Source organism: Mirounga angustirostris, unplaced genomic scaffold, assembly GCF_029215605.1.
Source record: "Mirounga angustirostris isolate CCGP_5_RB_7025 unplaced genomic scaffold, mMirAng1.0.hap1 SCAF_13, whole genome shotgun sequence".
Classification (NCBI taxonomy): domain Eukaryota; kingdom Metazoa; phylum Chordata; class Mammalia; order Carnivora; family Phocidae; genus Mirounga; species Mirounga angustirostris.
The window spans coordinates 563997-589749 of NW_026991721.1; the positions used below are offsets into that span (position 1 = coordinate 563997).

The 25753-nt window shown below is 62.9% G+C and overlaps 4 protein-coding genes and 1 non-coding gene across 14 annotated transcripts; 2 read left to right on the top strand and 3 right to left on the bottom strand.

Annotated features, from left to right (window-relative positions):
• Positions 1 to 529: 529 nt before the first annotated feature.
• Positions 530 to 3668, bottom strand: CEND1 (cell cycle exit and neuronal differentiation 1). Of its 2 annotated transcripts, none has more exons than XM_045892524.2 (2): positions 3546 to 3668; positions 530 to 2164 (listed from the first exon to the last, which is right to left on the bottom strand). In XM_045892524.2, exon 2 carries the CDS (start codon positions 2064 to 2066, stop codon positions 1620 to 1622), a length of 447 nt encoding a protein of 148 aa, XP_045748480.2. In that variant the 5' UTR covers positions 2067 to 2164; positions 3546 to 3668; the 3' UTR covers positions 530 to 1619. The 2 variants fall into 2 exon arrangements, with proteins under 2 accessions (XP_045748480.2, XP_064432043.1); XM_064575973.1 differs by having other exon boundaries at positions 530 to 2089; positions 3546 to 3661.
• A 343-nt stretch (positions 3669 to 4011) lies between these two features.
• On the bottom strand, positions 4012 to 8624 carry SLC25A22 (solute carrier family 25 member 22). 2 transcript variants are annotated; one of them, XM_054511749.2, is made up of 9 exons: positions 8484 to 8624; positions 8254 to 8379; positions 7987 to 8042; positions 7149 to 7239; positions 6509 to 6627; positions 6236 to 6410; positions 5997 to 6151; positions 5832 to 5907; positions 4012 to 5683 (listed from the first exon to the last, which is right to left on the bottom strand). In XM_054511749.2, the coding sequence occupies exons 1-9, from the start codon at positions 8501 to 8503 to the stop codon at positions 5530 to 5532; spliced, it is 972 nt and encodes a 323-aa protein (XP_054367724.1). In that variant the 5' UTR covers positions 8504 to 8624; the 3' UTR covers positions 4012 to 5529. The 2 variants fall into 2 exon arrangements, with proteins under 2 accessions (XP_054367724.1, XP_064432030.1); XM_064575960.1 differs by having other exon boundaries at positions 6236 to 6431.
• On the bottom strand, positions 8504 to 20566 carry PIDD1 (p53-induced death domain protein 1). Of its 8 annotated transcripts, XM_064575937.1 has the most exons (18): positions 18167 to 20509; positions 17611 to 17783; positions 17181 to 17523; positions 16446 to 16859; positions 15919 to 16128; positions 15775 to 15829; positions 15405 to 15606; positions 15194 to 15319; positions 14888 to 15067; positions 14660 to 14807; positions 14406 to 14541; positions 14169 to 14319; positions 13942 to 14065; positions 13740 to 13858; positions 13548 to 13661; positions 13231 to 13436; positions 12848 to 12977; positions 8504 to 8647 (listed from the first exon to the last, which is right to left on the bottom strand). In XM_064575937.1, exons 3-18 carry the CDS (start codon positions 17482 to 17484, stop codon positions 8504 to 8506), a joined length of 2763 nt encoding a protein of 920 aa, XP_064432007.1. In that variant the 5' UTR covers positions 17485 to 17523; positions 17611 to 17783; positions 18167 to 20509. The 8 variants fall into 8 exon arrangements, with proteins under 8 accessions (XP_064432007.1, XP_064432009.1, XP_054367725.2 ...); XM_064575939.1 differs by lacking the exon at positions 17611 to 17783 and having other exon boundaries at positions 20180 to 20566; XM_054511750.2 differs by lacking the exon at positions 17611 to 17783 and having other exon boundaries at positions 18291 to 20509.
• Positions 20567 to 20663: 97 nt separating this feature from the next.
• On the top strand, positions 20664 to 22760 carry RPLP2 (ribosomal protein lateral stalk subunit P2). The gene is made up of 5 exons (XM_045892964.3): positions 20664 to 20888; positions 21082 to 21205; positions 21660 to 21708; positions 22451 to 22549; positions 22633 to 22760. Exons 2-5 carry the CDS (start codon positions 21083 to 21085, stop codon positions 22707 to 22709), a joined length of 348 nt encoding a protein of 115 aa, XP_045748920.1. The 5' UTR covers positions 20664 to 20888; position 21082; the 3' UTR covers positions 22710 to 22760.
• On the top strand, positions 21740 to 21873 carry LOC123858126 (small nucleolar RNA SNORA52). Its single transcript, XR_006794082.1, has one exon. It is a non-coding gene; the product is annotated as a small nucleolar RNA SNORA52 (small nucleolar RNA).
• Positions 22761 to 25753: the final 2993 nt, after the last annotated feature.

Here is a 25753-nt window from a genome sequence, read left to right on the forward strand (position 1 = left end):
GCCCCTACAGCCTTGCCCACAGCTGGAGGCGCAGGCAGGCCCGACCAGTTGGGTCATCTGGCCAGAGTGGGCTCAGGGAGCTGTGGGCAGTGGGGTGGCAAGAGGAGGAAAGCCCATCTTCCCGGTCTCCTCTGTGCCCCGCACAGATGGGGAGCTCACTGCAGACAGTGGTGGAGAAAGACACCCTCTGGTCTCAGACATCAGAGCGAGGACCCCCATCCCCCTCCCATGCCCTTACCGCTCCAGTCCCAGCCCTGCCCTGAGCACTGCGGCTGGCAGCCCAGGCCTAGGGGTGGGAGTCCATCGAGGGCCAGGGCCGACAGCAAGGCCTGAGTGTGGCTGTCTGGGATGGGGCAGGGCCCAGGATCAAAGGCATGGGGGTGGCAGGAGGTGGGGGGCCAGTGGCACCTGAAGCTCCCTATTCCTCCCTGGAAAGCCTGGTGGTGTGGCTACGTGACCACCCCCCACAACCCGCTGGGAAGCCCTTGCCTTCCCCCCTCCCCCCCAGGTAGGTGAGGACACCAGCCCAGCCGTTAGACAACAGAGTTTATTTCAGACTCAGCCTCAGCTCAGGCCCAGGGTTCCAGGCAAGGGCGTGTCAGTGCCCATGGCCACCCTCCAGAGCCTGCCCACTGCCACTGTGCCATGGGCCAAGCTGGGATCCGATGTGCCGATGGGGGGCTGCACCCACAGGCTCCCTGCAAGCACAACGGGGCAGTGGACGTGGGTGATGGTTACCCACCAAGCAGCTCTACTCTGTGTTATTGCATTTATACGCTTGTTAGAATCAAAGGACGCTGGGTGAGGTGGGAGGGGCTGTCTCCAGGGGCGGGACAAGCACAGCCACTGGGCAGATCCTCGAGGTCCCCCCCAACCCGGGCCTCCCTGCCAGGCTCTCAGATGCCCCAAGGACAGTTGCTGCAGGACGAGGAGGAGTCAGGGCAGGAAGTGAGGTGGCCCCAGCCTCAGTGGCTCCCCTGGGGCAAAGTTAGAGGGTGAATGGTGGGAGCCCCGTCCCAGACCAGCCTTTGGGCTGTCTGTCCACCCAGCCAGGGTGCAGATGGTGGGCAAAGGTGGCACGGAAGCTCAGCTGCCACTGTGAAGGCTTGGTTCGGGTCAGCCCACTGCCCGGCCCTACCCAGATGGGCCCCCCAACCCTGCCCAGCTACAAACAAAGAGCAGAAATGGGGAGAGTGAAACAGCCATACCTTTTAATGTCCCCACAAGGGCTGGGCCCTTGTGGGAGCCCATCCCGGACCCCTACCCAGCCCTGGGGACTCATCCAGACTCTGCTGCCAGGAAGTGCTTGGGACCACTGGGGCCTCTCGGGACCGGCTGGCACACGTCCACCTGCTTGTAGGCGGGTGGGCCACACTCAAGGTCCACTCCTCCCACTGCCCCATGCTGGAGCCTGGGAGGGGTAAGTGCTGGGCACCAGTGTGCGGGCTTGGTTTCCATGGCTGGGGGGCCTGTCCGTGTCTGTCCTTCTGCGTGTATGGGGGTATATGTGTATATGGTGCGCACGTATGGACTATGGATAGCTGTATGTGAGCTCGGCATGCACTAGGCTCCTGAGATCTGTACAGGAAGTGGCTATGCCCCCACCTGGGCACCAGCCATCATTTTTTCCGGGCCAGGAAGGCCACACCAAGAATTAGGGCTACGGCTGCCATGGCCACACCCCCAGCCACCAGCAGGGGGGTCAAGTTCTCAAAGGGGCAAGGGCCTTGGCCCCCGGGACCCCCGCTGGGGGCGTCATCCTCCTCAGCCCCATCCCCAGGGCCCTTGGGCTCAGGGGTGGCCTCGGGGCTGCTGGGGGCTGCGGGGGCCAGCTTCAGGTTGCTGTGGTTATTGAGAAGGGTAGGGTCTGCTTTGGCCGCGGTCTTCTTGGCAGTTGGGGTGGGGGCCGCTGGGGACTCTTGCTTCTCTGCTTGGGCCTCCTTCTTCCCAGGCTTAGCTGAGGGGGCTTTCCCATCCACAGCTGGCGGGGCTCTGGCCTCAGCAGCCGCCTGCGGAGCCTTCGTGTCGGGCTTGGGGCTGCTGGTTGCCTTCCCCCTGGACTCCATGGTGGGCAGTGCTGGCAGGCTACCTGGGGTGTGCGTGGACAGACAGGCAGTTGGAACTCAGCGGCTCAGGACAGCTCACCCCTGGGCATTATCTAGGCCTGGAGAGAGACACAGTGAGGCTGTGGCAAGAGACTCAGCCCTCCTGTTCAGCCCCTACCATCTTGTCCTCATAGAGATCCTGCCCAATTCTCTGGACCCCCCCCCCGAGACCCCACTCAGGATGTTCTTCTTCCAGGGCTTGCTCTCCAGCTGTCCCCCACTGCTCTCTGAGAAGCCCCTCCAACCACACAGGCAGAGCGTGTTGGCCCTGAACAAACTGGGGGTGCAGGATGAGACAAGCCGTCTGCACAATGGTCCTGCCCATACATGTGCTATCTCCATCGGGCCGGGGTAGGGAGGCCCTGATGGGGAAGTGAGAGCCCACCCAGTCCCGAGGAGGATATATGGTCAATGGGGGGTGTGCCTGGGCAGAACCAACTGTGTACCTTCTTGGGAGGACTGGGTCCAAGTGGGAGAGGGGGAAGGGCAGGAACCCAGAGTCTGGACTCTCCGGTGTCAGTGGGGTGGGAATGGGCCCAAGGCTGCCAGAACTGGGGTACAGCACACCTGAGGTGTTTCCCCGGGGGGCTGGAGAAGCCAGTCAGGCAGGCAGTGACAGGCCCTGTGCCTCCTGGCAAGCCATCTGCCCCTCCCCAGCTCCCGGTACCCACCCCCAAGACCAGCTTCCCCTGCTCCAGTTCAAGGGCAGGGAGTCCTTCCTGAGTCTGGGGCTGTGCCTGCCTCTGGGGCAAGGGCAGTGTGTGTGTTTGTAGGGGGGGGTCCCTGGTGTGAGCCTGGGGTGGACACAAGCCATGTCCTCAACCTCAGCATCCTCAAACCTGGACCAGGGCAGAGGATGGGGCCTCCAGACTATAGGAAAAGCTTGGCCCAGATCCTCAATGTTTGAGTTGTTGGGTACTGGGGTTACTGGGCTGGGCCTGAGCCATCTCTCCCCAAAGACCTAGATACCCCGTCTGCCTCTTCTCCGAGAGGATTAGAAACAGCCCCCCCAGGGGGAGGGAGTCCATGTGGGAAGCAGCGGCCCAGGTTTTCCACCTAGGCCAGGCACACGAGCCACACCTGAAGGTCACCTGTAGGTCATAGTATAATGGGGGTGTCCCAATGAGCAGCCTAGCTGCTGCCCCACTTCCCGGGGGTCCCAGCAGCCCCTCAACCCCTGGTTTTCTGGATGGGTACCCAGCCGCTGGGCGTCAAGTTTGCAAAGGGCAGGTGGTCTCCTCCCCCGCAATACCCCGTTATTTTTGGTTCATACTGACGTCAGCCAGTGTCCCCTCCCCCTCCCAGGAGCCGCAGGGGTGGAGAGAGCCAGGTGCCCAGCCTGCGCCCCCAGTGACCTTCAAGGCGGGAGCTGCCCACTCGCCCCGCGGGGCCGCCCCGTCACCCCCCGGGCCCCAGGCCCCGGAGGCCCCGCTGTCTTACGTTGCTGCTCCCGGCGCTCCCCCCTCGGCGCTGTGCGCTGTCCGCGGGACCAGGGCGGGCGGCGGCGGCGGCGGCGGCGGCGGCGGCGGCGGCGGCGGCGGCGGCGGCGGCGGCGACTGGGAGTTTCCCACAATGCACTGTTCTCGGCGCCGCAAGCCGAGGAGGCGGGGCCACATCACCACCGGCTCCGCCTCCTGTCGGCCGCCCCGGCGCCCCCGGCTGGCGGGGCGCTCTGGGGACCCCAAGGGCGGCTTGCCGTCAGGGAAGAAAGGGGGCTGCCTTTCCCGCACCTCCAGTCCCGCCAGCGCGGGGCCGGGAGGCCCGTAGCCCAGGCCCTCCTCCCAGGCCTTGTGCCGACCGGCGGGGGGGTGGACCGAGGTAGGTCTGCAGGGGGAGGCGGGCCGGTTCCAAAAAGAGAGGCTCCCTTCCCCCTCCCCCAACCCTAACAGATTTCAGAGAGAAAGTATCTACTTAGAATATTTATTTATCTTCTCACAAGACAAGACACAAAAAGTTACAACTTCTTAAAACTCTTGAAAAGAAAAAATATAATTCTGTAAGCAGCAGCAGCTTCCAAGGTACAGAGGTGGTGGGAGAGGGCAGCTCCCGGGGACAGCCGTGACCTGGGGGGCCCCGGCCTGAGCCCCAGGTAGTGTCACCAGGAGGGGCCTCGGAGGAGGGAGCCCAGGTGGGGTACACAGCACCAGCACATCAGGATCAATCACCAACACAATCACGTGGCCTGGGGCAGGGCAGGGCGGGGAGGGGAGGGGAGGGGCAGGGCAGGCAGGCCTGCCTCAATTCACAACATCAATGTAGGAGGGCGGTCCCGGGAGGGCAGAGCTTATGGAGTGTGGTCAGGGGCCTAATGCAGACGCCCGGAGAGTAGGGTGGGCCCTGGGAGGACTGAGGGAGCAGGTCCTGACCCTGGAAATAGAGCAAGTACCCCCAGGCTCCATACTGGTCCTCATGCCTGCCCTCCCCACTGGCCAATCCTGGACCCGGGGCGGGGGGGGGGGGTGTCTCAGAAGAGGGGATCTGCTGAGGTGCAGCAAGAACCAGACTGGGTAAATAAATTCCTGAATGGGGTCAGAAGGGAGCCTATAGGGCATACACGGCACACACACACATACATTACCTGGCCATGTGGGTAAGGCCAGCAACCCCTCACCCCAACCGCCCCCAGCCCTGTCTCTGAGGGGCAGGCCAGTGGAGGGCTGGTGGACACAACCTGCTCCCCAGAACGTTTGCACATGCACACAGACCTCACACGCTGCAGGCCCCAGCCTGGAGTGGGGTAGAGAGACCTACCAGGAGGGATGCTGGGTCCCACAGTGGAGTGGGGGGGGGGGGGGGGCTTGCCCTGGGAGTCAGAACTCAGTGTGACCCCCTGCCTGGGACCCCTGGCTCAACATGGGGGGCAGGAGACCCCAATCCTCCTGCAAGGCTGGCTGGGGGGGCAAAGTGGAGTCCTGACCAAGGCGAGAAGGGCAGTGGCAGGGACAGGCTGGACGGATGGACACAGGGATGGACAGAGCACTTGTGCTCCGCAAGTTAATAAATAGGTTTGTGCGGGGTCCCCTTTGTAGACTAGGGACCAAGCCTCGGGGACAAGAGCTGGTAGACTGGAGGGTAGGGTCCCGCTTGCCCAGCCCTGGCCTGCGGGCCCCAGCCCAGAGACCAGCTCTGCCCTGGGGGTATTCAGGCCGGGGCGGAGCTGTGGCGGGGGGCTGGCTCCAGGAATGTAAAGATTTTCTGCGTTTTCTACATAAATAAGACATTGATCCCAGTGGTCGTGCAAGCAGGACCCCTAAGGGGCCTCTGTGTGCACCACCCATGTGGACCCTTCATCCCTTCCTCTGCTTCCCCCCACCCGTGTGGGAAGGGTGGGGAGAGACTTTCTCTTGCTCAGTCCTGGGCGGGCCACCTGGCTCCGGCCCCACTCTGGTCCCACTCGGTTGGAGGGCGCAGGTGGCCGCCGGGCTCAGTGCTGGGGTCGCTGTAGCAGCTCCAGCAGGGTCTCAGCGATGCCCAGGAAGTAGACCACTTGAGCGATGCCGAACAGCGGGGCAATGACCAGGGCACGGCAGTAGGCGCCCTTCAGGAAGGCCGCAGGGCCCTCGTGCCTCAGGATCTTCCTGTGGGGAGAAGGTGGTCAGGGCCGCTGCTGGCCTGCCCCCCCATCCCCATGGGCCTTTCCACCTGGCACAGTCCAGGAACCCCGTGTAGGGTGGTCAGGGCCACTGGTGGCCCACCCCCCACCCCACCCCCGTGGGGCCATCCCACCTGGCACAGTCCAGGAACCCCGTGTAGGTGTCCTCGTTGACACCACGCTGCAGCGACTGAAGTCTTGTCTTCACCACTGCAGGGGGTGTGCAGGTCAGCATGGGGCCCAGCCCACCTACACCCGCACCGCCCCCCCTACCCCCCGCCTCAGTCCCAGGCACTGACCATCACAGGGGTTGACGGCCACGGCGGCCGCACTCCCAGCCACACAGCCAGCCAGAAATGACACATAGAAAGGAGACTTCTCCCCGGATGAGGGACAGCCCAGCTGGTTCAGGTTGGCAAAGAGGGGGAAGTACACAATGGAGAAGGGGACGTCCCTGTGGGGGGAGGGAGGGACACTGGTGACCTAGAGGTGTGCGGTGCGCAGGCCTCCCTCCTCCCACCCTCACCGTCACTCCCACCTGAGCAATGTGGCCCCCAGTCCCTTGTAGAGGCCGGCGATGCCCCGGCTCCGAAGCAGGTCCCGGGTCAGCTGGGTAGCTGTGGGCCGGGGAGCAGCCGGAGCCTCCATGGAGGGCTGAGCGCCGCCCTGGGCTGACAGCTGGGCCTGGGCATCCAGTAACTTCTTCTGGGCAGCTGGGGAGAGAAGGAATGGGCCTGCTGGCTCTCTCTCTCCTAGTACCTCCCACCTGGGCAGGGGCTGGGGCTCGCCCTCTGTCTCCCCATGCCCTCACCAATGCGGCCTGCGTCCTGAAGCTGGATCTTCAGCATCTCCATGGGGGTGGTCACAATCACCTGGCAGGTGCCGGCCCCACAGCCGGCCTGCATCTCCTGAAGCAGGGTCAGCTTCTGCCTGGAGAGAGGGAGTAAGGGCCATGGTGCGATGCAGAAGCCTCTGCGGCCCTGGGCGTGTGGGGGCGGCGGGGGGGTGGGGAGTGGCAGAGGCAGATGCGGCTCTGGAGGGGTATAGCACCTGCCAGCCTCAGATACCCCTTCAGGCCCTCCAGCAATGAGCACCGAGCCCAACAGCCAGACGGCCCCACGAGCAGGGCCGGGGAAGGTGGAAGGGCCATTCTCAAGCAAATAGCAGTGGAGATGCTGAGGTCTCAAGTAACCAAAGGGCCAAGCTTCTCAGCCCCACCCTCAGGTGACAGGGGGAAGCTGGTCAGTGCCCCCCCAGATCCCACCCTACAGGAGTGGTGCACACTGGCTGGGGGCCAGGACCGCCGGGGCCAAAGCACAGCTGACTGGCATCTGCGTCCCTCCCCCGTGCAGGAGGCAGGGAGGAGGTGAGGGGCAGGGCTTCTGTCCTTTGTCGGGAGGCACAGACCCCTCCCCCTCACAGCCTTGGCCGGCAGCCCCTCACCCCCTCACCCGTCCTTGGAGAGCTGATAGCGGAAGAAGTCGTTAGCGGCCAGCTTGATGGCCTTCTCCGGGGTGACAAGGGTCAGGTTCACAGCAGCTCCTGTGGGGCACAGTGGGGAGCACAGGCAAGTCGGTGGCCTGGGCTGGGGAAGCTCTCAGCCAGCACTGGCCTCCCGGCTCCCTGAGCCCCACCCCAGCCACTCCTTGGCTCCTCCTCCTGCCCTCTCACCCACATTGGTGCCAGGCGGGGCAGAACCAGGCAAGGACAGGGCAGGGCCTCCTCCAGGCGCCCCGCTCACCCTCCCTGCATGATCTACCCATTCCCGCCTCCCTGAGGAACACCTCCCCTGGAAGACAGAAGGTGCTTCCGCTGGGGGGCGGGCACTGGGTGGAGGACACAGGCCCAGGGTGAGCGAGAGTGGGGGGGTCCCGCCGCACAGTGTCTGGGCAAAGCCAGGCTTGGGGATTGTCCCCTAAGCGGCTTTGCGGTAGTGCCCCACGCCCTCCCGCCTCCCAGCACAGATGGAGTCCCACCTGCCCTGGAAAGCAGGGGAGAAGGCTGCAACCTGCACGGTAAGGACAGAGTGCCCTGCCATGCGGGCAGTGGCAGCGAGCGGGGGATGGGGCTGATGCCCTGGGAGGGCCGCTGAGAACGGCCCCTCCCCGGAGAGCCCACCCTGTGCTGCTCACCCAACACCCGGGTCCCACGGGCCATGTCCACACATACACACCAGGCCCCAGCAGGCCGCCCTGCCTGGCCTTGCCACCTGCCTCCCAGCCGTGACAGCAGGACCCCTCTGAGACTGTAGAAGGGTGCCACCCACACGGGCCCCATCCCCAGCCTCACCGCGGTACATGCCAAAGTAGCCCTCTGAGCGGATGGTCTTGATGAGGCAGTCAGACCTGCAGCCAAGGGGGGGGCGGGAAGGGTGAGCCAGGGGGCCAGCAATGGCTCCAGCCCTAACCCAGACAGGAACTTCCCCAGACCAGCCCTGACCTGTTTCCCCTCTTGTCAATCAGGCTGGGGGATGCAGGAACAGGGCCTGAGTCTGAGCCTTAGCCTGGCCCCCCCTCACATGGCTCCATGCCCACGGCCCCCACCGGGCATGCTCACATGCTGGTGTACATGCGCTGGCCATTCTGCTGGTTCTGCAGCCTCGTCTTGGCCAGGTCGATGGGGAACACGCAGGTGACCCCGATCAGCCCAGCGATGCCGCCATTGATGAGCTTGGCTGGCAGACTGTGGGAGCAGAGAGAGTGTCAGGAGTGGCCTCCTAGGCCACAGGTCAGGACCACACATGGGGTGGGGTGGGGCCAAGAGCAAAGGCAGGGTTGCATTCTGACCTGATCTGCTTATCAGCCATTTAACTGAGCGCACCCAGGTGGGAGCCGGAGAGGTGGATGCCAGCCCAGAAGGTGGAGGACGGAGGCAGCGCAGCGTGGGTGGGACAGAGGGGGAAGGGGCGGTCCTCCACTTTCCGGGGAATTTCAAAACCACGGCTTCTGTTCTAGAAAAGGGTACAGGAATCAGGGGAGGGAGGAACAGACCACTCAGAGGCACACCAGAGAAATAATCTTGCCCCCAAAACCCCCTCCCCAGGTCTCACGCAAGAGCACCAAGCCCCTCACCCATCCCTAGGGCCACCCAGTCTCCCCTCAAGGCGCCCCCGCCCCCGCACCGGTGCGTTCTCCCCTGCTGGCCTCGCTCACGCTCACACACACTCACGTGCACACTGAACGGGCCGAGGAGCGCCCTCTGCCTTTAAAGGGCCAGGCGCCTCTGGGGCAGTGAGTCTGCCAGCCAGGCATCTCAACCCTGGACTGCGGTGACCCCTTCATCCTCGGGCAGCCACAGCTGGCGCCTGCCCCCTCAGGATGGAGGCTGGAGGGGCTGAGGAGCACCCCCCAACCTGGGCTCAGCTCACAGCTACCCAGGTAGATGCTGCCGCGCCAGGTGCAGCCCCCCCCATGGACCCCAGACAGCCCCTCCCCCTGGAGAAGCTCCATGCTCACCCACACCCAGCCCTGCACCCACCCTCCCATCCACCCTTTCCAGGAATCTCACTCCCAGACAGACAGACAGACAGACACACACACACACACAGACCAGGTCCTCTGGAAGCTTCGGGGGAGTTTGGGGCATGGGGTGGGGGGCAGCTGAGAAGGGGACAGCTGACTGAGGCTCCCTGGGATGGTTCACGCATTCACTCTGGGGGTTGGGGGAGACAGGGCCCCTCTCACTAGAGACAGGGCAGAGCCGGCCTCCAGAGCCTCCTGTCGGGGGCCCCCCAGAGCCCTGGAGCCTTCTCCCGCCTCTTGCCTGGGCCCCCTCGAGGCCAGCTGTCGTGGGCTCTCACCCACAGCACTGTCACCCAGGGTCACAAGGCTGGCTCACACCCCTGGTCCCTCTGAGGACCGGTGACCTTCACCTCAGCTTTCCCGGGCCATCTGTCCCTGTGTCCCCTGCCCCTCCAGCCCCACCACCTCCGCAGCCCCCAGTCCCGCTCACCCTCAGGTGCACCTCCAGGACTACAGCCCACCGGGCTCACCGAGGAGATCCAGGGGCCAAGGGAGGTGCCCGCTGCCGGGATTGGCCGCCGGGCGGGGCGGGGCCGGCCTGGGGGGGGGGGCGACTTTCTCTTTCACTTTGGGCAAGTTGGCTCTCAGCTGCTGTGGGATGGGAGGGGGCGTGACAGCTTCTGAGAGGCAGGGCCCAGCTTCGGACACGATCAGCACACAGGGCAGTGGGCCTGACTCAGGCTGACCCAGCCAAGCCTGACCAGCCATCCACAGGAACCCCAGCCCGTGGCCACCACGACCCCGACTGCCCCGTGGGTTCCTGTCTGCAGCCTGCAGGCTGGATCTGTCTAGGGCTCTGGGACCCAGTGGATGGGGCGCTCTCTGTGCCCAGGCCCCCTGTGGGCCTCTGTGTGGACAATCTGGTCCCGTGGGAGTGGAGATGGGTCTGTGCCCACTCCTATTCGTGAGACCTGTGTGTCTATTGGATGAAGACGCATTTCATGGGAACCTCACCCTAGGCCAGGACTGGGGCGCCTGGGGGGGGGGGCTCAGGTGGTTAAGCGTCTGCCTTCGACTCAGGTCATGATCCCAGGGTCCTGGGATCGAGGGCATCCAGCTCCCTGCTCAGCGGGGAGTCTGCTTCTTCCTCTGCCCCTCCCCCTGCTCCTGCGCGCGCGCGCACTCTCTCTCTCTCTCCTCTCAAATAAATAAATAAAATCTTTTAAAAAGGGAGGGGCAGGGAAGTGTTGGCTAGGTCTCAAGAGGCCTCTGGCTGCCACCCACAGGACTGCTCACCTGGCAGGTCCAGAGGGCACAGGAAACGAGCACTCCCAGAGCCCTCTGCCCGGCCAAGGGGTCCCCGACACACATGCCCTGGGCCTCTGTCCCCAGCATCTGCTTCCCCATGCCCTAGCCTGCAGATAAAAGTCTGACCTCTGAACTTCAACCTGAGTTTTCCCTCCCCACCCCCACCCCACCCACCTCCAGGTGTAGACCAGCTACGGCCAGCTCTCTGCTGCCCCAGGCTGTCAGGGGCAGGGTCTATATTCTCACTGCAGTCTCTCTGCAGCCTACTCCTGCCCTCTGGGGGGCTGAGTAAACCCTGCCTCCTTGAGCATCACCAGACCCCACCTCCCGTCCAGGGTTAAGGGACACTGGGTGATGGGGGTCCCGGAAGTCAAACAGAGTGTCTAAGGTGAGGAGGGGAGCAGTTGTGCCAGGAAGAGAGGCAGGCTCAGGGATGCCACGCCTGAGGGAGACAGTGAGTCTGGGGTCTCACAGTACGTGCTTCAGGCTGCAGGATGGAGCAGGGAAGAGGGTCGCTGGCCTGACAGCAGTGAGAATGAAGGGGCTCTGCCTGGGGAGACTGGCAAGGGGTCCACGGGACCCAGAACCCCCCCTCTGTCGGTCCTGACTCTGTGGTTCTCACCCCTGCTTAAGAGACATCTGTGGAACAACTTCCCCAGGCACCTCGTGTTGCCACAGAAACCCAGCAACCCTGGCCAGGCCTGAGGCCGGGGCCTGTCAGCCCTCACCGTCCCCCTGTCTCCACGTCTGCAGCCAGGTAAACTAAGGAGGAAGGCAGGCAGTGGACAGCGCTGCCCACAGACATCAGCCACAGAATAATGCTGCTACTTCCAGACCCTCCCAGGGGTAAAATCTCCCACAAATGAAGCCGCTGAGCTTCCCCTCCCCCACCCCCGACGGAAGCCGATGGGGGTGAAGATCAGAGTGTGGCACTGGCCTCTGGCTGCCCATTCAATCTCCCCGCGTCCCTTCCCCCTGGGGCGGGGGGCGCTTTCTACCCTGTCGGAGGGGACCCAGCCCACGAACAAAGGAGGCCGGGGGTGGGGGCTGCGGGCTCCAGCTCGGAGGCCGGCTCAGGACCCTTGTCCCTCTGGAGGGGATCCAGACGGGACCCAGACGGTCACGCCGCCCCCGGGAGGCGATGGCGACTCCAGCCACGCACGTGTCCACACAAGTCCGGCGGGGTCCCACGTGTGCGCCCCCCGCAGCCCGGCCTCCGCTTCTGGGGCTCTGGCCCCAGCTTCCCACCCCGTGGGGACACGTGTGCGCGGGGAGCGCGCCCGGCACCGCCCGGGGTCGAGCACGGCCTCCCACACCCAGACGGCAGCCGGTCGGAGCATCCGCCGACCCGCGCAACCCCCCTCCCCGGAGCCGCCTCGTCGGGGCAGCCGTCACCTCCCCCGGCCGCCTCGGCGCCCCTGGGCCCCGCAGTCGGGCCGCAGTCGGGTGGGCGCAGCGGAAGGGAGAGGCCGCGCAGGCACTCACCGCGCGCTGCGCTGCCGCCGCCGCCGCCGCCGCCGCCGCGCTCGCCTCCCCGCCGTGCCGCGCGCCCGGCTGCTCCTCGGCGCGGAGGCGCGTCCGCTCGGCGCTGAGCGCGCTCCGCCCCCTGCCCCCGGCCCTCGGCAAGCGGGCTCCGGCTCCCCCTCCCGGCCGCCGCGGCCACTGCGCCCGCGTGGCCACAGCCGCCGGTCCCCAAAAAGCCCTTCTTTGGTCTCTGGGCCTCCCGGCCCTACATGGGCCATGGACCCAGGGATTAGCCCCGGCGGGCCAACGGGTGGCAAGGAATGCTGGGAAGAGGGTGTCCCAGGGCAGGAGCGGTCCGTGGTCGCACAGTGGGCGCTGGGAGGGGACTCATCTGGCCAAGCACCTGCCCACCAACTTGGGGGATGCACAATCCCGCACACAGGTGACTTTGTATCCATTGGTGCTGCACAGTTACTTTGTAGCTGGAGCTCCTCTCCCTCCTGGGCACATGGGAGGAAGCAGGAGCAAGGGGGGTGTCGACGGGGCGGGTAGTGAAGTCTTTACACAAGGTCCCCTCCCAGCAGCGCCCAGGCCTCTGACCTCAGGCCACCCCTTGCCTTCCACCCACTCCTCCACCCAACAAATAAACAGCTCTGAGAAGCAGCCAAAACAGGACATATTTGTTACACATGGGAGGTCACTGTCCCCATACACAGGGAAAGCTTGAAAATGGGGGCCTCTGACCATTGGCCAGGGTCCATCAGCGGCCCGCCCAAAGTCAGTGGGGTCTAGGCCTGGGCAGACTCTGGGGACTGTGATGCTGAAGGCTCAGGTGGGGCAAGGCCCCTGGGGGCCAGGCTTGTGCGCTGGATGCTGTCCTTGTACTTCTGGCGGCCGAGCTCCAAGACAGCCCTCACCTCTTCAGCGACATCCAGCCGGTCGCTCTGCTCCAAGGCCTGCACTAGGAGCCCCACAGCCCCTGGCTGCCCGGCCTGGCGCTCAGCCCAGGAGAAGAGCATATGACGGATCTGGCCATCCAGGTCGTCCCTGGGTGGGGGTGGGGGAGAAGGAGAATGGTGATAGAGAGGCCCAGCCATCACACCCAAGGTTCTGCTCACCCTCCTCGGGTGGATTCCCTGCTCCCTGGGTGAGGTGTGGCCAGACCCTCCCTTTCCTGCCTGTTTGCCCTGTCCCCACTCACCCTGGACTTCACCCAGCCTCATAAAAAGCTCTCCTGGCAGCCAGGACCCAGGCCTGAGGCTGGTCCAGAGCCAGCATCAGGATGCCCAAAGGAACTCACCGGAACTCATGTCGGATGCGCTGCAGCTCACGGTAGGGCATGCCCAGGTGCAGGGCCACGGCTGGCCAGTCAGGGCCCAGGCGCCCAGCCACATTCTGCAGGTTGCTCTGGGTCAGGAAGCCAGTCTCGGCATCACCCAGGGTCAGAGGGGCCAGGGAGAGGCTGGTCCCCTGCCCCTGCTCTGGCCCCTGGGACCCCCGTAGTCTCTGTGAGGAGGAAGGGGTGCAGTGAGCCCTACCCTCTGCTCCCTGACCAGCCCCGGGCTTCTGTGCCACCCCTGCCCCCTTCACACACGCTGCCCCCCACCCCAGCCACACCGGCAGCTTGATGGGCAGAGTGGCCATCCAGAGGGAGTCTGTGCCCTTCCTCTGCCGGGCAGCCTCTGCCTCCTCAGGTACCTCCTCGGGCACTGCTCCCCGGTAGAAGGACACCTAGTGTTGGGGTGAGATGGGGCTCAGTGTTCTGGCCTCTGCCCAGGCAGCCTGGGGCAACCTACCCCGCTGACCCACCTGACCCCTCACAGCCTGAGCCTGCCGGTCCAGGGCGGTGGTCACATACACCTCCTTCATGTTCTTCAAGTGTGAGTAAAACACAAAGCAGATCCTGCCCGCCACGCAGTCCGGGCGGTCTGGGGGTGGGATGGGCTCAGCAGGGAGCCTGGGGAATGGACCCCAGCATCCTGTCTCTAGGGGCGGGGCAGGGGGGGCATACCAGCATCCACGTCAATACCCCTCTCAAAGGCAGCAAAGAATTTTTCGCCCTCGAACATCTCCACCGTGTCAGAGGGCTCAGGGCCTCGGTACCGGTCCAGCAGCCGCCGCAGGGTGGCATCCACCTGGGGGGGGACCCACTGGCTTCAAGCTCAATGCCCTGCACCCCCATGCAGGCCCTCTGCCCTCCCGACACAGCCCTTCCAGACCTCTGGAGTCCGCACCCACCTTGTTGCCGGGCAAGCACTGGAGCAGAACCTGCTCGGGGTCTCGGCGCCTCTGCAGGGCAATGAGATTCACCCTGTGCAGTCGCAGGCGCTCCCAGGCCTTCCGAGCCAGGCCCTCCACGCAGGTCTTGGTGGTGTACCAGAGCCAGTACCTGGGAGGGCCTGGGGGTGAGTGGGGGCTGCCCAGACAGGCTCGCTGGGGGAGAGGACTGAGGAAGCTGGGGCTGGGGGCACTGACCAAGAGAAGTGTGTGACCTGGAAGCGAGCGTACAGGTGGGTGATCTCCAGTGCCACCTGAGCTGTGATGTCATCCCAGGCTACTTCAGGAGGGGTCCGGTACAGCAGGTGAAGACAAGCGCGATCCAGACTCAGGCCTGGTGATGCGAGGGGGCCGCAGGCTGAGGTGTCCCTGGTAGGGGCTCCCCTGCCGAGAGCACGGCCCCTTCCACCCAGTGGCCATGAGTTCAGCTAGGCCACCTGGCCACCTCTCACCTGTGACACCAGGGGGCAGAGGCAGCTGCACAGTGACAGGCCGGAGGAAGCTGGGGGGGCCACTCTGGGAGAGGCACAGCAGGGGGCTCGCCGCCGCCTCAGGCTCCTCCAGCAGGGCTCGAAGCTCTCTGCTGCCCACGTGCACCACCTGGGGCAAACGGGCGCCTGGAACACTCACCTTTGCATCGAGGCACCACCCACCACTCACAGTGGCTGCCCTGCCTGCACCTGCATGCGGACGTGACGAGGCTCATTGGTGGCCCCAGGGGGGAATGTGACCTTGACCCCAGGATGTCCTGAGGAGTACAGCAACGTCCCCTGCGGTGGCACCAGGCAGGTGTTGGACACAGGACGTGAAACCACGAGGAACCACGAGAAGTGGGGCACCTGGCAGTGAGCCCAGAGCCTCTGGACATGGGGGGTGGGGTCAGAGGGGAGTCAGGATTAGGTCAGAGCCACCAGGCAGGGCTGACCAGGGGCTGGAGGGAGCCCCTCCCTAGTGCTCCTTCCCAGGAAGGCCTAGGGGGCTCTCACCTTGGGTGCCTCTTCTTCCAGGTAAGTCTCCAGGTCACTCCAGCTGTCATCACTCAGGGTCCTGACCACCACCTCACGGCAACGCCGGGCCCGGGGGGGCACAAAGAGTAGCCACAGGCCCACCTCCTGCCAGGCAAGGGTGGTGTGAGCACTGGGTCCCATGCCTGGGCCCTCCTCCCCTGCCCCCCACCCCGACTCGCCCTGGCCATGCCTGCCGGAAGGCCACCCCGTGGGGCTGCAGCTCCAGGACCCCACTGAGCAGGGAGTCATGGGGACCCAAGGGGACGAGGTGTGGCTCCGGCAGCCAGAGTCGATACTGGATGTTGACAGGGCTAGAGGTGGCCCCAGCAGGGAACTGCAGGCGGACCCCACAGGCCAGGGTCACTGAGCAGCCTTGGGGAGTCACAAGGAAGCTGCAGGAGAGGGTGGGCATCAGGTCAGACAATAGAAGGGGTGTGGCTGGATCGGGGACCCCCGGGAAACTCCAGAAGACCCCTGGGGTATGAACACTGTGTTCATCATGGACAGAGCGACAGCGTAGAGACATGCATCTTCAGCCCCATCCCCCTCCCCACACACACCTGTCCAAATCTGAATTCAGGAACAGTCTGGGCATTTCGGGGGTCACGGGCGTCTCTGTGGCGGAACAGGCAAGCTGTTAGGACACCTATGGAACCTGCATCCTGGCCTGTCTGTGGCCTGACTCTTCCTAGCAACAAGCCTACCTGGGGGACTGTGGGAGGCAGGTAGAACCTTGCCCAGGGGGTTCCCCCGAAGGCGCACAAAGGGGGCGTCCAGTAGCTCGAGGGGCACGTCCCGGAGCTGGTTGTCCCTCAGATCCAGTCGGGTGAGCAGCGGGAGGTGGGCTAGGCCGGCAGGCACTGAGGTCAGGAGGTTGCTGTGCAAAACAAGGAACCGCAAGGACCGTAGCCCCACTGCGGGCAGGTGCCAGCTTAGCGCCAGCAGAGGACCACTCAGGGCCACACCCAGCCCTGGGCAGGACAGGATACTCACGCTAGGGCCAAGCAGATGGCCAGACTCGGGGAGCTTGAGAAATCTGTGCAGGGAGCCTTGAAAGCCAGGGAAGGGAAGGCAAGCAAGGGCCACCCAGGAGGAGTGAAGGCTCCAAGATGGGCCAAGCCTGTGTGTGCAGGGGCCCCCCGTGGAGGACAAGACAGCAGAAACCAGGCAGCAGCTGAAGGGCACTCCCTGTCAGGCCCAGGGAGCCATGAGGGGCACGAGTCCTACTCACCAAGGGAGGTCGGGAGGCCCTGCAGCCGGTTGCAAGCCAGATTGAGCTCGGTGAGGCTGCTCAGGCCTCCAATCTCAGGGGGCAGGGTGTCCAGAAGATTCTCTGAGAGATCAAGGCGCTGCAGGGTGGATAGGGATCCCAGCGCTGTAGGGAGCGTCTGCAAGCCGTTGTGGCTCACAGAGAGGAAGGTGAGGGAGGGAAGGGCTCCGAGGGCCTCAGGCAGCTCTGAAAGGCTGTTGTAAGACAGCAGGAGGCTGCTCAGGCCACGCATCTGTGGGATGCAGGCCGGCAGTGTCTCCAGGCTATTGAAGCTCAGATCTAGGTGGGCCAAGCGGGCCAGGCCACTCAGGCCAGCTGGCAGTGTGGTCAGGGAGCCCCGGGAGCAGGCACCCAGCACGTCCCGATGTTGTCTGCCTAGAAAGGGGGAAAGCAGATGTGGCCCTCAGAGCCAGAATCCCAGGGCCCAGCTCAGTGCAGAGGCACAGACCGCTACCCCAACCCCACCCAGAGAGGGACAGACGGAGACACCAGCAGATGCAGGGGGGACAGGGACAGATACTGCAGGCTCATCTCAGCTGATAGCCATCACCCATGATCTGCCCCAGGAAGAATACCTACACTGGGGTCTGCTGGGAGACCCCAGTGGGCAGCTGCAGCCTCCAGGAGCCAGGGCTCAGCCAGCTTCACCTTGTGGGGGGCAGGGTTGGGACAGGGCTGGGACGAGGTGGGACTCACCTCTGAGGACCAGGGAGCGAAGGTGCTGCAGGCTGCACGGCACCTGGGCCAGGGTAGCCTCCAGCAGCCGAGGGTCCTCGTGGCCACTCAGCCGCAAGAACTCCACTTCCAGCAGCTGAGGGGGCCGCTGGGCACACAGATTCAGCAGCCGGTGGCAGCCCCGAGGGTACAGGTCCAGGTTCAACCGGTTCCCAACCAGGAGAGGGGGGTCCCCAGGCTCCGCATCCACAGCATCCGCAGCATCTCCCGCAGCATCTTCTGTAGCAGCTGCCTCGGGCTCCAGCCCCTCCACCTCTGCAGCCATCGCCCACCGGCTGTCCTCGGGGTCCAGACATGTCCCAGCCTGCCAAACAGGCCTGCTCAGGCAGGGCCCAGGGAGGCTGCAGAGTCAGGGGGAGGAGTGGAAGGGAGTGGGGATGGGCCCTCCTACTCAGGGCAATGGGGATTCTGGCTTGGGGGCAGTCCTTGAGCCAGGCCAGCTGATCCACAGAGCCCAAAGCCTCAGCTGAACAGATCATAGTTGAAATAGGGCTGGGGAATGAGAACCTCAGGACTGGAAAGGCAGCAAGCAGGGAGACCTGTGTGCAGAGGAGCCTGGGGAACCTGATGGGGGGCAGGGGGAGGAGGGAGAAATGAGTCTTCATGTCCCACTTGTGGAAATTTGAACAAGAGACTCCTAGAGCTGTCAGGTCATCCTGGCTGCCCACCCCCCTCCCTGCCCCCTCTGGGTATAAGAGTTTTGGGTCCAGCCCGACCACCAACCTTCACACCCACCAGCTTTGACCAGAGGTCGAGGACTCTTATCTACCACGTGGGGGCAGTGGCCCCGGCAAGGAAAGGGGTGATTGTGCCCGTATGTGTCAGATAAATGAATGGGGGGGGGGCAGGGAGAGCTGGAGTGTGAGCTGGGGGGGCCTGGGGTCCTGGAGATGGGACCCCACTTCCTGACCACTGGAGGAGGGTTCGCTCACGCTTCCTGTTCGCACCTAGGTCTGCTGATGAGGGCAGTGGTCTGCACATTCCGGGCTCCGACGGCTTGGGGGCTGGTCCTGGCCGGGAGAGGCCCCCCAACCTCGCCGTCCCCGCCGCCCGCCCGCGCCCTGCGCGTACCTGCGCTCGAGGCTGGGCGCCGTCCGCCGGCGCGTTCCCGAGAGGGCCAGGCCTCGGGTCCCGCCCAGTCAGCACGCCCCTTGCTCGGGGCTGGGACCGCCGGCGAAGGCCTCCGGGTCCCTCCCCTCCCCGCAGCCCTGGCGATGCGGCCGCGGACCCCAACCGGCAGCCGCCAGCCGCCAGCCAGCTGCACTCGGCTTCCTGTTAGTCTGCCTCAGTCCGGCCTCTCCCGCTGGGAAGGCCCGCGTCGCGCGCTGCAAAACCCGCCCTTTCGGAGATTCCTGGCCCTCGGGCCCGCCCTACTCTGGAGCTGTGCGTTCTGGCCCCCTTAAAGTGAGCTGGTGCAATCTCGGGACGGAGGAGGGCTTTGGGGGCTGATCGCAGCTGCCGCCTCACATCCGCCTCTTGCCAGAAGCCAGAGCACTAGATGTACCATTCCCCGGCCAGCCTCAAGGGCCTCCTTCTCCCGGAAGCCTTCCTGGGCCTCCTCTGGAAACCTGGTCCCAGCTCCTGTGATCTTGCTTTACCGGCAATCACTTTGGTCCAAGAGCCCCAGCAGTGGGCTTCCCCACACGTTGCCTCCTTCAATCTTTGCATCTCACAGGGAAGGAAAAGGAGGCTCTGTCAGATCAGTTTGCCCGAGGTCACTTAACTACTGGTAAGTGCCAAAGCCAAGAACCTCAAACTAGGTCTGACTCTTAAGAGAACCTACCCCATCTGTGCTCATTCACCCAGTCTGCCCCAAATCAATTCATGCACACCCTCTTCCTCCAGCTCCCCTGCTGCCACCAGCCCTCCCACCAGGATGGGCAGTTCGGCCAGGCTCCATTTTCCGCAACTCCTGTCCCACCTCCCGTTTCTAAGTAGCTGCCAGGACTTAAAAAAAGAAAAAAAAATCACAAGAATGTTACTCAGCTTTATTTTTATTTAAAAGATTTTATTTATTTATTTGCCAGAGAGAGACACAGCGAGAGAGGGAACACAAGCAGGGGGAGTGGGAGAGAGAGAAGCAGACTCCCCGCGGAGCAGGGAGCCCGATGCGGGGCTCGATCCCAGGACCCTGGGATCATGACCTGAGCCGAGGGCAGACGCTTAAGGACTGAGCCACCCAGACGCCCCGAATATTACTCAGCTTTAAAAGTGAACGAAATTCTGACACACGCCACAGTGTGAACGAAACTTGAGAACATTATGCTAAATAAGTCAGATCCTAAAGGACAAATACTGTATGCTTCCACGGTGAAGCCCCCAGAGTAGTCAAATTCCATTGAGACAAAAATTAAAATGGTGGGTGCCGGGGGCTGGAGGAGGGAATAGGGAGTTATTTAACAGGTATGGAATCCGGGCGCCTGGGTGGCTCAGTTGGTTAAGCGACTGCCTTCGGCTCAGGTCATGATCCTGGAGTCCCTGGATCGAGTCCCGCATCGGGCTCCCTGCTCGGCAGGGAGTCTGCTGCTGCCTCTGACCGTCCCCCCTCTCATGTGCTCTCTCTCTCTCATTCTCTCTGTCTCAAATAAATAAATAAAATCTTTAAAAAAAAAAAAAAACAGGTATGGAATCCAACTTCGGAAGATGGAAAGCAGTCGAGATAGAGGCTGGTGATGGCTGTGTCATGAGAAGGCACCCAATGCCACTGAATTGTATGGTTGGACGGTAAATCTCATGTATTAACTCTGAAAACAATCATCACAACATGCCACTTCCCTGTGTATTGCAATTACATCCCGCCCTTGCCAGGAGGGTTTCCACTTTACCCCAAGTGTGAGACCTTGAGCAAGGAAACCTCTCTGCGCCCCACCTCCTCCATAAAACGGGGGTAATGACAGCGACGACACCCCCAGGAATGGTGTGGTTTGCACGAATACACCCGTGCTCGATGAACTACATACACTTGGTAGTGACAGCCCAGGCTGCTTCTGGACCCATCTCCAGCCACCGCGGGGCCCCTGCTTCCGACCCTTCTGCCTGGTGCTCGCCCCAGATCTCAGGGCCGGCTCATCCCTTCGGGCGTACGTCGGCCCGGGATTGCTTCGTTTATTTACTCCCGTGCGTCCTCGTTCTAAAACCTATGTTGCGGAGCAGCAGGGCCGCGCCGGCTCCCTCTCTGCGCGCCAACCTGCGGCAGGCTCCCGGGCACCGAGCATGAACGCGTGGCGCGTGCTGACGTCCACGTGGGCGCGGAGGGCAGTTCGGAGCCCACGCGGCCCCGGAGGGGCGCAGCCACCAAGCCCAAGCCGCTCGGCTCTGCACCTCACCGCGGCCCACGGTCCCTGAGGCCCGGAAACCCCCCGCCCCGAGCAGCGAACGGGGAGGGCCGGCCACGTGCACCCGCGCAGGCGGCGCTCCCGCACTTCCGGCAGCAGTGCATCCTGGGACTTGGAGTTCGCCGCAGCCTGCGGCCGCAGGACACCGCGGCTCGGAGGCTCTCGTCTCCGCGGCCTGGGCGCCGCGTGACGTCACTCGGAGGCGCCCGCGCCGCCCGGCGCGCGGGTCCCGGGGACTTCTGGGTAGCGGATTACCCCCGCCCCCCACGTCGCCGCCTTCCTTTCCGTCCCCGACGCCGCCGAGGTCGCACGCGTGAGGCTCCTCCGCCGCCGAGTGAGTGGGCGGCGGGGCCGCGGCGCGGGCCGGCCTGCGGGGCCGCGGGGGGCCGCGGGGGGCCGCGGGGGGCCGCGGGGGGCGGGCGGGCGCCTGCCGGGCTTGGCGGGAGGCGCCGGGCCGGAGCGCGCGCGGCCGGGGCCGGGGCGGGAGGCCTCTGGGTAAGGCCGCCTGTGCTCTCCTCCCGCCTCAGGATGCGCTACGTCGCCTCCTACCTGCTGGCCGCCCTCGGGGGCAATGCCTCCCCCAGCGCCAAGGACATCAAGAAGATCCTGGACAGCGTGGGCATCGAGGCGGATGACGACCGGCTCAACAAGGTAGCCGTCCCGCCGCGCTCGGGCGAAGGTGTAGCTGGATGTGCGCGCGTGTGCGCGGGGGTCCCGGCGCAGCCGCAGGGCGGGTGGGCGTGAGGCGGAGTTCCAGCCTGCCTCGGGGCCAGGGACGGGAAGGTTGCGGCGCCGCCGAGACTTCCTAGGAGCGTTTCCAGAGAAGCGCGCCTTCCTTAGTGACAGTCTTCCGCGTGGTGGGATTTAAGCCGAAATACTTGGCTGTCTTGTCTCGGGAGTCTTAGGGGCGCGCCGGTTCCCCCTTGGAGCGAGTCTTCGGGGAAGCCACGTGTGGATGGCTGCTGCTGGGCTGGACGGGCAGGCCCGGAGGCTCTGGGGCGTCTTCTCACCGCTCGCTCCCGCAGCGCGCCCTGCCCCGGTTGGAGAAGTTAAGGCAGGGGCGCGTTGGGGAGTCTTTGGTAATTGGTGCTTCTGGTTGTTCTAGGTCATCAGTGAGCTCAACGGAAAAAATATCGAAGACGTCATTGCGCAGGGTGAGATTGTGTGCAGGGGGTTTTCGTTCTCGGGTCCATCCTAATGCCTGCTGGTCAGCCTGTGGCCTGCCAGGTTTCGCTTGTGGACCAGAGCACTCCAGAAGCCTCACCCAGAGAAGCGGGCAGGCTTCAGTGAGCTTGTGCCAAGGATGCTTCTGGACAGGCCGGGTGGTGGGGCAGCAGGGCGGGGCTGGAGCTCTCACAGGGGAACCCGGATTTTGTAAACACCGCTCACCATGTGCTCTCGGTGAGGGGCTCGGGAGCACAGACGGGGACTGCCCAGGATGACCGCAGGTCCCTGCCCCCCTTTACTGGGCAGGTGGTTTTCTGATGACAAGGCTGGAGCTGGCGGGAAGCGTTTGGAAATCGTACCATTGGGACGACTGTTCTGTCCCTGTGGGCTCAGTGAGGCAAAGCCCGCTCAGCAGACAGCCCTGTCTGAGCTCACTGATGAGGACCTGGACCTGGCCAGCAGACTCGGTCCTTGCCGGGGTGTAAACGTGGTGGGGTGCTGTGGCTCAGTTTCTTGGGGCGGGATTCCTAGAAGCCAAGTTTCCCGATAGGGAACTTGAGGAAGCCTGGGTGTGTGGGGGGGGCACAGGCAGAGCCGCCCATCCGAGAGCACAGAGGAGCCGGTGACTCTGGCACTTGGCTATGGGCTTCCGTACATCGGGCAGACTGTCTCTGAGGCAGCCTTCAGGCTGAGCACCTGCTCTGGTCTCATTTTCCCTGATTGCCGTAGGTATTGGCAAGCTGGCCAGCGTGCCTGCTGGTGGGGCTGTCGCCGTGTCTGCCGCCCCAGGGTCTGCAGCTCCTGCTGCTGGCGCTGCCCCCGCTGCTGGTAAGTGGAGGCTGGGGCGGGGTCTCCGCTGGGAGTGTGTCTTGCACTGTGGGCCTTGCTCACTGCCCCCTTTCTCTCTACAGCAGAGGAAAAGAAAGACGAGAAGAAGGAGGAGTCCGAGGAGTCAGACGATGACATGGGATTCGGCTTGTTCGATTAGGTTCCTGCTCACCCCCACCTGCTGGCAAATAAAACCCTTTTTATGTATCTATGAAGTGGCTTGTGAGCGTTTTGTAAGAGTGTGGCCTTGGCACAGGGCAGGTGTGGGGGCCCCATCCCACGTTGGGTGGGCGGGCCTTCATTCTGGGAGAAACCAGAGCCCTTCCTGGTGAGGTGGAGTTCCCAGGCAGGAGGAGCTCCCCAAAAAGCTGGGGATCTGGTGCAGAAATGGGTACCTGGGAGGGGGGACATCTCCTGTGGATCTTGGGTGTGGTCAAGCCATGAGTAGGCTCAGGAGGGGGCGTTAGCCTTCTTGGGCACAGTCCTGGCTTCTGAGGACTGCAGGGGCCTTCCCACAGTGAAGTTTTCAGGGGGACACACAGGAAAACTTAAAAAGCAGCAGTGGGTGGTCTCCACTACCCTGAGGTGGCTCTGGCTGGCAGAGGCCAGCAGTTGCCCTGAGACTGGTAGCATTCTTCAGTTTCACAAAAGGAGAGAGGGGTGGTGGTGCCTGGTGCATGTGGGATCCTGAGTTTCCCTGCAGAGTTGGGTGCAGTTCACATTCAAACTCTGCTTTAATCTTCGAGCAACTCGGTCCCATAGGTCCTTCGAGTTACCCCAGCTATTGATGACCTGGGCAAGTGTGGAAGTGGCTTGTAGGTAGTGATGTTGGGTCATGTGACCACGAAGTCCCCTTGGGGTGGGCCTGCCTGTGCCTCTCCTGCCAAGCTCTGGCTGGAATGGGGGGCAGGAGGCAGAGTTCCTCCCACCGCCATCCTGGGCCTTGGGTCCTCCGCCCACCAGTGCCAGCCCACTTACTAGATGCTCGTCTTCCCCCTGTGAAGGCTCTGGGTCAGCAACAGGCTGTGGTGTGTGCAGCCAGGCTACAGCTCTGAAGAAGGAGCTGCCATCGGTGCGCTGTAGTTCTGCAGGGAAAGAGCACAGAATGAGTGTAGCAAGGGACAGCTGGGGGGTGGAGGGCCTTCCTCAGGTAGAAAGTCAAGACCTGGAGAAGGGGGTCCGCAGGGTAGGAGTGTGCGTGGGATGTGGGAAAGAAGGCCTAAGACCCCTCCGGTTACCCTCTGGCGGCTGGAACATGGGCCCAAAGGAAGAAGTGAGCATCATTGCAAGGTTCCCAGCAGCATCTGCTGCAAGGGGCAAGTGGGAGTGGGGGTTGGGAGAGAGGCGGATTGTGGACGCCCAAGGACACAGGTGGTAAGGGGACATGGCTCCAGGTTCAGCTAGAGGGCTCCCCAGAGGAGAGGACCCAGATTCCATGGGCAGACCTTGGACCCTGAAGTGAAGGGCCCCGTGTAGTCAGAGGACACCATGGGAGCATGACACCCGCCAGAATGATTACACAGCAAACACCAGGGCTTCTCATCTACGCTGGCTGGGAGGAGGGGGAGGCCCACCTTCCACCCCGAGCCAGGGTTCCTGGAAGTGCTGTTGTGTTCCTGGCTCCAGAGCAGACATTCCCAGGGGCCTGGAGGGAGTGATATGTACCCAAAACAGCTCAACCCTGGTGTGGAAATGGGGGTAGAGGTCTCCCTGCACTGGGGCAGTGCCACCCTTCAAGGCCCCAGTCCCTCAGAACCAGGAAGGGCCCGGACCCTGGCTTCTTGGAGCAGGTCAGGGGAGGACCTTTTTAAGTCCCTGGCTCAGCCTGCACCACCCAGCTCCCCTCTTGGTGGTCACCCTGGTGAACCCCTGGACTTTCAAGGGCCAGCCTTGAGAGTGCTTCATCCGCACAGTACCACACCTGCCCCTGCTGCTTCCGGCAGCATCCCCAGGGGCTCAGTCAGTAGGGGCCCTGATCATCCTGATGGGGCCATACTCTCTGCTCTATACATCCATCCAAAGCACTTGGGGGATAAGATCCCCATGTACAACAAAAGGTCAAGTTTGTCTAGGTCAAATTTATTTTTCTAGTTGTTTATGAAATTTTAGGGTTTTTTTGAGATTTAATTATTTTTATTTTGTTTCTGTTTTTTAAATTTTATTTTATTTAAATTCAATCAAATTAATTAAGGGCAACTGGGTGGCTCAGTCGGTGAAGCATCTGCCTTCGGCTCAGGTCGTGATCCCAGAGTTCTGGGATCGAGCCCTGCCCTCCGGCTCCCTGCTCCGTGGGAAGCTTGCTTCTCCCTCTCCCTCTGCCCCTCCCCACCATTCACGCTCTGTGTCTCAAATAAAATCTTTTTTAAAAAATAAAATTCAATTAATTAACATAGCATGTTGTTAGTCTCAGAGATAGAGTTCAGTGATTCATCAGTTGCATATAACACCCAGTGCTCATTACATCACTTGTCCTTCTTAATTTCACAGTTACTCCATCCCCCTATCCTCCTCCCCTCCAACAACCCTCAGTTTGTTTCCCAGAGTTAAGAGTCTCTTGCGGGGGGGGGGGGGGGGTCGGCGCCTGGATACGTCAGTCGTTAAATGTCTGCCTTTGGCTCAGGTCATGATCCCAGCGTCCTGGGATCCAGCCCTGCCTCCAGCTCCCTGCTCAGGGGGAGCCTGCTTCTCCCTCTCCAGCTTCCCCTGCTTGTGTTCCCTCTCTCACCGTCTCTCTCTATCAAATAAATAAAATCTAAAAAGAAAGTCTCTTATGGTTGTCTCCCTCTCTGATTTCACTTTGTTTTATTTTTCCCTTCCTTCCCCTATGCTCCTTTGTTTCATTTCTTAAATTCCACAGATGAGTGAGATAATATGATAACTGTCTTTCCCTGATTGAATTCTTTGGCTTAACATAAAACCCTCTACTTCCATCCACGTCGTAAATGGGAAGATTTCTTTCTTTTTTTTTTTTGCTGGCTGAGTAGTATTCCATCGTGTATATATGAACCACGTCTTCTTTATCCATTCATCTGTCCATGGACATTTGGGCTCTTTCCATAGTTTGGCTATTGTGGACATTGCTGCTATAAGCATCAGTTACATTTCTATACACCAACAATGAGACAGAAAAAAGAGAGATTAAGGAATCAATCCCATTTACAATTGTACCAAAAACCGCAAGATACCTAGGAATAAACCTAACCA

Coding starts and splice junctions, on each gene's coding strand:
- CEND1 (XM_045892524.2), bottom strand. CDS start 2,066: ATGGAGTCCAGGGGGAAGGCAACCAGCAGCCCCAAGCCCGACACGAAG.
- SLC25A22 (XM_064575960.1), bottom strand. CDS start 8,503: ATGGCTGATAAGCAGATCAG. Junction 8,380..8,483: donor ATGGCTGATAAGCAGATCAG/GTCAGAATGCAA, acceptor CTGCTCCCACAG/TCTGCCAGCCAAGCTCATCA. Junction 7,240..7,986: donor CTACTTTGGCATGTACCGCG/GTGAGGCTGGGG, acceptor TGTGCCCCACAG/GAGCTGCTGTGAACCTGACC.
- PIDD1 (XM_064575939.1), bottom strand. CDS start 17,484: ATGGCTGCAGAGGTGGAGGGGCTGGAGCCCGAGGCAGCTGCTACAGAA. Junction 14,320..14,405: donor CAGGTCACACACTTCTCTTG/GTCAGTGCCCCC, acceptor AGGCCCTCCCAG/GTACTGGCTCTGGTACACCA. Junction 8,648..12,847: donor GGCTGGATGTCGCTGAAGAG/GTGAGGGCTGTC, acceptor ACCCTTTTCTAG/AACAGAAGCCGTGGTTTTGA.
- RPLP2 (XM_045892964.3), top strand. CDS start 21,083: ATGCGCTACGTCGCCTCCTACCTGCTGGCCGCCCTCGGGGGCAATGCC. Junction 21,709..22,450: donor CGAAGACGTCATTGCGCAGG/GTGAGATTGTGT, acceptor TGATTGCCGTAG/GTATTGGCAAGCTGGCCAGC. Junction 22,550..22,632: donor TGGCGCTGCCCCCGCTGCTG/GTAAGTGGAGGC, acceptor TTCTCTCTACAG/CAGAGGAAAAGAAAGACGAG.